General features: G+C 28.2%; 1 protein-coding gene across 1 annotated transcript; it reads left to right on the top strand.

Moving 5' to 3' along the window:
- The first annotated feature begins 6,427 nt into the window (after positions 1 to 6,427).
- Positions 6,428 to 8,284, top strand: LOC145640885 (gibberellin-regulated protein 11-like). The gene is made up of 3 exons (XM_081692114.1): positions 6,428 to 6,505; positions 7,488 to 7,530; positions 8,103 to 8,284. Exons 1-3 carry the CDS (start codon positions 6,428 to 6,430, stop codon positions 8,282 to 8,284), a joined length of 303 nt encoding a protein of 100 aa, XP_081548240.1.
- The last annotated feature ends 2,117 nt before the right edge of the window (positions 8,285 to 10,401 follow it).

Genomic DNA, 10,401 nt, shown 5'->3' on the forward strand with positions numbered 1-10,401 from the left:
TATTATTCCTTCAAAGTAAATTTTAATTAACTTATATGCCTAAAAGCTAAGGATTCGTTTGGCATCGTTGTGGTTTTCTTTTTTTGGTTTTTTGGTTTTCAAACTCATATGATATATATCATATAATAAAACAAAAATTAGACAAATCCATTAAAATCATGATAATATTGAAAACTGACAACAAAAAATTGAAAACATCTTTTTCTTGTTTCTTGTTTTTGGTTTTTTGTTTAAAAAAAACAGAAAACTAAAAACAAAAAACAATGTCAAACACACCCTAAGTTATATATTGAAATTTCATTTTGTTTTCTCTATCCTTTCCTATATTTTATGTTTCAACATAATGTGTTGGTTTGGCGCCCATGGGCTTGATATTTGATATCCACTTCTAGCTCTACTCTATTTAATTCCATTAATTTTCTTGATTTATTTTGTAAATTATTTATGAAAAATTTTCTTAATATAAGGATAAATATTTACTACTTCGTAACTCTCTATGCATATGACTGCGTTTATAAATTTTGAAATACATGTTAATCAACAATAATAAATGGAAATTTTGTGTAAAACTACCCTAAAAATAGGGTCATTTATGAACAACTACCCAATTTTTTTTTTTTAATTCGTTTAGAAATACCCGCAACTTTGGAAACGTTTGGGTAGCACTACCCACTAACGTTTTCCGTCCAATAATAACGTTATTTTGACCAAAATTTTCACTTTTATCAATTACAATGGCCAATTAATGCTAAAATAAGCAAAAACCCCAATTCAATTAAACCCCCAAACCTTAGAAATCAAAATCCCCAAATAATACTAAACTTTTGAACCCTAAAATAAATTCTAATTAAAACCCTAATTAGGTTAATTAAGGTAAATTAAAACCTTTATACAAATTGAGAGAGTTAATTGGGTGGCAAAAGAGAAAAAAGTGGGCTCCGATAACGTCTTAATTGTAATGGGTAGTGCTACCCAAATGTTTTCAAACTTGTGGGTACTTTTAAACAAATAAAAAAATGGGTAGTTGTTCACAAATGACCCTATCTTTGGGGTAGTTCTACGCAAAATTTCCATAATAAGTCAACACTTAAATTAAAAACGTATTATGACTACTCCAGCATTATGTTTTTCGCAAAAGTATCTTAATCAATGGGTATATACCTTTTGAAAAAATTCATCCATTTTTGTAATGGATGAGAATACTAAAATATTTATTACTCTCTCCGTCGTTTTAATAGAGTTCCATTTCTCTTTAATATGTGAGGAATAAATGTTAGAAATGGGACTCTAATAAAGACACGGAGGGAGTACATAATTAGTTATATAACAATATTAAATGATAAATAAATCGAAATTTTTAATAGAAAAATTAAATATTAGGTAAAAAGGTTATATGGAATGGGAAATAAAAGTCAAATCAAGTCATAATTTGGTACATGGTTGGTGGATACTTATCTATTAAGTATTACTAAAACAGAAGTTAATGACATCACCATTGCCTACGTGTCGCTTACTTAATAAAAAAAATTTCCGCCTAAATACAATGATAATGTCATTTTTTTTTAGAAAACTATCATATTTAACATTTTTGAAATTTAAATATTGGAAGATTCTACATTACAACTAAAATCTATCAATTTATCATAGGAAATTGAAACAATTATAAATAGCACGCTAAAAGATGACCTCCTACATTGAACTATGAATTAGACAACGTTGAACGGATACTATATCATAATTTTGATTAAAATAAAAATATATACATAGTTCTTATTTATACTCATGTATAATAGCGATTTATTTTAAAAAGTACAAATTATAAATAGGCTTTATATAAACCGTGCATCACATAGGTTCTAACCTAGTTGAATAACAAACCAAACAACCAAAGATATCTTTGTATAACTCCCTCCACTTTCTTTTGTTCTTCCTATTAGGAATGGGGAATGAAAATATTAATGAAAGTGCAAGATTTCTTATTTTGTAAGAAAAAAAGGGTTTTTTTTTTTTTTTTTTTTTTTTTTTTTTGAAAAAAAAAAGAGATTTCCCTTGGAGGCGGGCTTCGTCTTTTTTATTTTTTTTTCTTTTGTCTATTTCCTTAGAGTTACATATAACATTTTTTTTATTTTTAAATGTTTCTTTTTTTTCCCTCAAAAAATAGAAACATTTAAAAATAAGAAAAATGTTATATGTAACTCTAAGGAAATAGACAAAAGAAAAAAAAAAAAAAAAAGACGAAGAGGCATACAAATTTTTGCCTACACCCCTATGTAGGTAGCACTACCTGCACCCCCTCTTCATCATAATGACGCCATATTATAATTTTTCGATTTCGAATCATATGTAAAATGTTCATTTTGGTATATATAAATGTTCATTTTGGTATATATAAATGTTCATTTATGTAGATATAAATGTTCAGTTTTGTATCATTAAATGTTCAATATTGTTAATACGACGATACTATATATTTATTGTTTCTTAAGCATACCTTTTTTATCTTTTCAAATGTATATATGTACACGAGCTCAATTTATTAATTAAAAGTAGAAACTTTTATAAGAAAAAAAATCAAAAATGAAAATCTTAAACTTCAAAAATGTACATATCATATACTTAATATATATGTGTCTTACAAAATAAATTGAACATCGCCTCTAATTTAACATTTGGTATACATAAAAAGTTTGTAGAGTCATCGTCCTTGTGTAATAGTTACCCTTCTACGTACTCTTATGACATGTGTGTGTTTTCCTTAGTACATATCTTTTCATCAATACATACATTATCGCATTCAACTTTTTTTTTTTTTATTTCATTGATTGTCCTGTGTGATAAGAGATCAAAATTTTATAAAGTAAAATGTTAGTAAGAATCAAAACACACGTCCTATAAACAAGACAATAACATTTTAAAATACAAAATTTTAACATATTGCCAAAAAATAATGAACATAGTTCAATATAAAGATGAACAAGTAATATCATAATCTAAATAAACATTTTTCAATACGATTATAAACAAATATTAAAATTTAATTGAACATTTTTCAATATGATAACAAACAAGTATTAAAATTGAAACAAATGTCTTTTAATGTGAGAATGAATGAATAAGTAATCTAAATGAACATGTTTATATATGAGAATAAATATTGAATTAGATTTTAATGTAAATGAACATCTTTCAATATAAGAATGAACATATAATGTAAAGAGAATGAACATGTATCAAAATTAATTGAATATAAATGAACATGAAATCCATCTAAAATGATCAATGTTCCACCTAAAATGAAAATTTACAATAGACTGATATTCCTTATTAGATCAATAGAAAATATAGGAAGAAAATAGAGATAAGGACATTTATCGTAATTCTAATGAGCGTATATTAATATGTGCATGAATATATATTAGTACATATATGAACATTTATCAAAATAAAAATGAACATTCATATAAGAGCTAAATTTATATTTCTATAATCATACGAAATAGATCAAATCCAGAAAATTAGGGCAATTAAACTCTATTTTATTTTATTATATTTGTTCAGTAAATTTATAAGCTAATAATACACCACAAATTAATTCAACTTAAAGTGGATTATTATACCAAACATCATTCTAGTATAAGTATAAGAAATCATTGTTATGACAAAAATTATAAAAAAAAAAAACCATTGTTATGTTAAAAATGATAAGAAATCATGAAGTAATACTGGAATTTCATATACCTAGAGAGAGTAATTGAAGAATAAGGCAAATAAAAAGTTAAGGTTTATACCTTTTTTTTTATAATAAAAAATAAACAAAATCAACTTACAATTTGATTGTTAGTCGTTCTTTTGTAGAAATTTTCTGCCATTTTTTCTCTTACATACTATATTTTGATAGAGATCTAAGAGTGTTTGATTTTTTTTTTAAGACAAATTTTGGGAGATTTTAATAGCTTAGGAGTGAGAAAATGGAGAGAGAAATGGATAAAATTATGAGGAGAGAGAAATTTAAAATATTGGTAAAATTATAAGGAAATTGATTTATAAGAGGAGAGAAAAAAGTGAAAATACCTACACTAGGATGTAGGTGTAGGTTGCATAGTGTATGTGGGGAGGGGGGTGTAGGTGGTTAAAAAGAGAGAGAAAAAAAAAAGCCCACCTCCAAAGAAGACAAAGTGGTTAAAAAGAGAAAAAAAGACCTTTATCGTCTCTATTTATAATAAAATAATGAAAGGCCTTTGGTCCTCTTTATTTTTCGTTATAAGATCGGTCCTTTACCATCTCATTAGTTTCATAGTTTGGCTGCTCGCCTCCCTTTATGTCTTCTACAAAGATGGAGCACACTTGACTCAAGAAATGGTTCAAGTCCTTACTCTGGAACAATTTTGTAACTGGCTTTTCGACTGGCAAACGCCGGGGCTATGTATAACAAGCTAAAAAAAAAGGAAATTATTGAAAAAATATATTTATTAATTACATTGATTTGCACGTAATTTTGTCGTGCATTCTTAAACTTAAGGGCTACATATATATAGCAATACCCTAAGTATTATTATGACTTTATTAAACTTGGATAGTAAAAAACGTAAATAACTATGCACACGATACTTAAATAATTGGAACCTTAAAATAAAATAAGGTATAAGTTAGTCTACAAAATGTGTTAATAAATGTTTACGAAATTTCCTAATGAGTTATATATCCAAGATGAACAAAAGAAAACAAGAATATTATACTTGTATTAGGTTACTTCCCGTGTCATGCACGGTAATTTTAAATAAACATTATTAAACTGATGACGTAGAAAATGAGCAACCATTATTAAACTAATGACGTAGAAAATTAGCAAAATTATGTTAAGAATTTTTTTTTATATAGTTATATAAATAATGTATTAAAGATATGTCAAATTATTTTTTATTTTAAGTAATTATATTGTATAAGGTTAAGAAATTATTTTTGTAAATAATATTTGTTTCTTTAATTGAATTTTATATATATATATATATATATATATATATATATATATATATATATATATATATATATATATATATATATATATATATATATATATATATATTGTTAGGAAATTATGGTGTAGTTGTGTTTGATTAATGCGGAACAAGTCAATGAAATTAAGAATGAGAAAAACAATAAAGAAGATAAACAAACAACACAAGGATTTACGTGGTTCGGTTAAAATAGACCTACATCCACGGGTGGGGGATTCGAAAGCTTCTTCACTATAATGGAGAAAGAAACAAGAGAATATTACAAGGAGTCTTAAATCTAATGGATAAAAAAAGGTATGATCTAAATGATCAACTAAAGGGTCCTTTTATAACACAAGGAAACCCTAATAAAACCCTAAGATTGTTCCCCAAGTATACTTAAATAATAGCCGTCATAGAAAAGATATAATTTTAGGAAATATTCCATAAATTATCCTAGAATAACCTAACTACCAAGCTATAGCTCGAAAGCTAGCTCATACCTGCCGCAAGTCCTCATAGGGCCGAGCTATAGCTCACACGCATAGAGCTATAGCTCGCAGCCTCGTTGCAAATTTCCAGCTTCGTCAGGTTTTTGTAAAACGGTCATAAATTTCTCGTTTCTTATCGGAATTGGGCATATGACCTATCGTTGGAAAGCTCTTGAACCAAGCTATCACCTCCAACTTGAATCACCTCAAAATCAGTTGTAGTTCCTACTAGATTTTGGGTCACAATTTAACATATGATATATATATATATAGTTATTGATGATTGATTTTAGTATATAGTTAAAATACGGAGTAGTACAATTTAATTTTTGTAATTAAATTTTTTTATAATGAAAATTCCTTAAAATTATCTTTCTTTCTATCTATTTGAAAATCATAATTTTTTTAACCTTTATTTTTTATTTAGTTTTTATACCTTTTTATATGTGGAGGCTATATTTACATTTTTTTTTGTTTTTTGTTTTTTTTTTTTTTTTTGAAGAAAGCTATATTTACACTTTTATTATTAATATGATAAAGCTTCCAATATATATTATCTATCCTTAATTTCCATTACTACTAAAGTCACCTTTTTTTTTGGCTATACAGCTCACATTAGTTATTGTTTTTTTTTTGCTATACAACTCACATTATTTTGTAATGTAAAATATTATGCTGTGCATGCTTTCAATTTGTAGCTGGATTCACTCTTACATGAGATTAGATTATATATTTATCTTCTCTATAAATACACCCCCTCCATACATTTCTAGTCATCGCATTAAACTAAGCAGTACCAAATTTATCTAAAGCTCCAAATTAACACATCTAATCAAAGTATTTTTTTTTTTGAACAATCTAATCAAAATATTTAATTCTCCTAGTTACTATCCTAAAGAAAAAAAAAATTACAAAGATAAACAAACAAACAAAGTTGTAGCTATGGCAAATTCCAAGCTTTTCCTTGCTACATTTGTGCTTGCTTTCGTTGTTCTTAATGTGGTTCAAGCTCAAGAAATGGTAAATATATAAATTGTTTATAGTTTAATACTACGTAGAAACTTTCTTTGTTTTCTTTTTTTATTTGTTTGTGTTTTATTAAAAATCATCTCTTCATTATTCATGTAAACGCCCGTACACCTCTCTTTTTGTTTGTTTGTTTGTGTTTACATGTCCAATATTTTTGTACAATATTACAAAAAATATGGTGAATTTTAATATTTAACATGTTAAGGTATAACTAATAAATTTATAAGGTAAACAAATTAAAAATTAAAAATGTAAAAATGTAAATATGCATGTCATGTAAGAAAATGTACCTTATAAATTAAAGTTGTGGCAAGCACATTGCGTAGTTCTCACCATAAAAAGTTTTCATTAATTGAAACAATAATAATGCATAATTTTTCATTCATTAAGTACTCTACAAACATGAAATTATGATATATTATCTTATTTATCTATGGTAACCTAACCATAAATCTTGTCAAAAAAAAAAAAAACCAAACAATAAATACTAATTGTTACTAGAATTGGGGTTGAGCTCCGTATTATGTTTGCCCCCGCTTCTTTCCCGGACTCCAAAAAAGGTCAAGAAAGGTGGGAGAGCTTTGAGAGAAAGCTCACTACGCTAAGAATACGCGTGAATAGCCGTCAAAGGCTCAAAGCCATACCATGTCCAAGGTATGAATCTAGGGGAAAACTGGTCAACCCAGTTCAAGTTAACGGGCATGCAAGACCCCTTGAGAATGGGGATAAGAGAAAGGAAGTCCCTACCAATTGGTTCTCTTTAATTAGTGGTGATTGATCCCGAAATATAATCATTGCCACTAGACCAAACACTACTTGATGTTGCTCCTACTAAATGACCCCTTAACAAGTTTATATTATTGTTATTGACTTTATTGAAAAGTTTGTAGTATATTGTTAATTTATCAAGAAATGACTAATCACGCTTAATTTGAAACTTAATATGATATTTACTCTTCTCCTTAATGTGCAGATTGAGATTAACAATAATCTTCAAAGGTCTCTCCTTGGTATAGGTAAGTAATTATAAAAGCTGTCATGATAATTTTATTATTTTTTTTTTTTGACAATAAATAATTTTATTATTAGATGAGTGCTAAATTGTAGACACAAGTCACGCAACCCTATTTTCTTAATTTTCCTAACACATATGAAGTATATATCTAGTACTCCACCTCATTTTAATCATTCATTAAAATAACATATTCTCTTTCTTCTTCCTGTTAAGAATTTCAATCAATTTTAAAATAAATGTATCTTTTATAATTTTTTCACTATATAATAACTTTGACTATATATTGTTTTTGCTAATACATACAATAATTTTTTTTTGCATTTTCATTGTATTTTGTTTTAGCAAACCCCACTAAGTATGCTTTCTCTAGCTCTTATTCATTTTTTTTATTTTTTTTTTTTCTTACACTCACCTTATTATACAAGACTTATTGTTTACTTTATTCATTTTTTTTACCTTACATTTACCATGGTTAAATTGTTTTAAGTTGTGGCTAAACAATAAATGTTACTTGTGATAACTTTTGAAAATGGGGATTGTTGTTGGGTAATTTCATTAAGCATATGTGTGCAGATTGTGGAGCAGCATGCAAGACTAGGTGTAAGTTAAGCAGCAGACCAAATCTATGTCACAGGGCATGTGGTACATGTTGCGCTCGTTGTGGGTGTGTTCCACCGGGTACTTCTGGTAACGAAAAAGAGTGCCCTTGCTATTACAACCAGAGAACTCACGGTGGAGAACGCAAGTGCCCTTAAATTACCTTCTTATTTCAACTCAAAAATACATCCTATGTATACTCATCCCCTTCATTATATTTTAAGTTTGTAATGCTATAAAATTTCCATTTTTTTGTATGTCGTATAATGAGTATGTATGTAATTGTATTTTATTGTACCTTCACGTATTATGTGAATGAATTATTGCCTGATGAATAACGTGTTCGCATCCCTAAGTATTTGCTTTGTTGTCATTGTTGATCAATTGAAGCACGAAATGTTTATCAGACTTGTGAATGAATTGTTGATCAATTATTCCCTTAGAAGCTTTTGATCTACGAGAAAAATGAGAAGAAGATATATATATATATATATATATATATATATATATATATATATATATATATATATATATATATATATATATAAAAGTTTAGAATTCATAATTACACTAAAATATGCCACCAAAAAACCCATTACAATTTACAGATGTCGAGGAATGTCTTAATATGTGATGAAGAAATCAATACTATTAATTTAAAACAAGAAAGTTTAAAAGAAATCTAGAGTGCCACATCATCCTTTTAATTAATTTTTCAATTTTTTTCATCCATAAGGTTTATCCTTTCAATTTCTTTTTAAACAACACTTCATTTCCCCTTCCCATTCTTTAGTTTATTTATACACCAATATCATTCCTTCTAGATGGTTTTCCCCTATCCCAACGATCTTTATTTTTTATTTAAGTTTATCTGTCTTTTTCTCTTTCCCAATACAACTAAGGTATAAATTCAATTCTTTTTTTTTTCTTTATTCTTTCTTCCCTTCTTATTACCCCAAATCAATTTTAGGTCTAAATTTAATTTCTCTTACCTTTTCTCTTCTCCGAATATGAGTTTTTGAAGCAAGTAATTAATTAATCTGATATTTGCTTTTTAAATGGTGGTTTAGAATTTCATCTGCATATTTTTTAAAGATCATTATAGTTTTTATTTTCTTTTGTAATGTTTAAAATCAGTTTTTTTAATTGTTTCAAAAGAAAAAACCAGTTTTTTTTTCATGTTAGTTTAACGTTATTTACAATTTGTTTTTAGAATTTTGAACTTTTTTGTTTTTATATAACTTTTAATTTGATGCGGTAATTTATTTATTTATTTATTTTTTTTTTTTGAGGAAAACGTTAGGGAATATTATTAAATCAAGTCATACTCCACCAAAGTGGATACACTTTGGGGGAAATTGCCCATACACACTAGTTCATCGTTTTCATAAGTGTCCCATCAGGCAACTAGATGAGCTACGGTATTCCCTACCCGTTTTACATGAGAAATACAAACATTATCAAAAGACAAAGCAGGCTTAGAGATATCATCAACTAGTAAATACAGAGGAGAGCGGCCTTGCATATCCTCGTTGATCTTCTTGGTGATACTGAGAGAGTCACTTTCAATCCATACGTTGCGAAAACCGAGTCTGACAACCATTTGCATCCCATACCTTATTTCTGCAGCTTCAGCGAGTTCAACCTCCCACACTCCTGAGAATTTGCGAACAGAAACTGCTATGAGAGTACCCTAGTGATCTCTAATCACAGCCCCTAACCCAATGTATCCAATAGCAACTAAGTGTACATCCACGTTAATTTTTGTCATACCCACAGGAGGGCAGATCAACCTTGAAGCAGAACAAGGAATCACACTGCTTGCTTTGTTAAAGACTTTCTGAGAATACCCCTTATAATCTAACACGTTTTTAATGATACCAGCAGCTACATACTTCCCACTGAGGCTAGTATTTGCGAAGATGCGTTTATTTCTACAGAACCAAGCTGCCAAGCCATCGCAAGGAGACGTGTTAATTGAAGAGGATCAAGCTTCCTGGAGAGCCAGAGAAGGGTGATCTTAAAAGAAGTGCGCGGAGCATCTATGAGAATATCAACAAAATCACTGCCATCCCATATGTCCTTCGCATGGGCACAATCAAATAAGGCATGTTTTACAGACTCAACCACTAGTCTGCAACAACAACACACTCCATCAGGAGCAATGTGACGATGTTGGAGGAGTTCTTTCACTGCTAAATTCCCTCAACATGCTTTCCAAACAAAGTGATTGAGTTTCGGTGCTCTGTTTGAGCACCAAACCACACGCCATATC

The sequence above is a fragment of the Chenopodium album genome, chromosome 7, assembly GCF_948465745.1.
Source record: "Chenopodium album chromosome 7, dcCheAlbu1.1, whole genome shotgun sequence".
Classification (NCBI taxonomy): domain Eukaryota; kingdom Viridiplantae; phylum Streptophyta; class Magnoliopsida; order Caryophyllales; family Amaranthaceae; genus Chenopodium; species Chenopodium album.

Bases quoted from the DNA above. Each gene is read 5' to 3' on its own strand.
- LOC145640885 (XM_081692114.1), top strand. From the start codon at position 6,428: ATGGCAAATTCCAAGCTTTTCCTTGCTACATTTGTGCTTGCTTTCGTT. The intron at 6,506-7,487 runs GTAAATATATAA...CTTAATGTGCAG, and splicing joins TGGTTCAAGCTCAAGAAATG to ATTGAGATTAACAATAATCT. The intron at 7,531-8,102 runs GTAAGTAATTAT...ATATGTGTGCAG, and splicing joins AAGGTCTCTCCTTGGTATAG to ATTGTGGAGCAGCATGCAAG.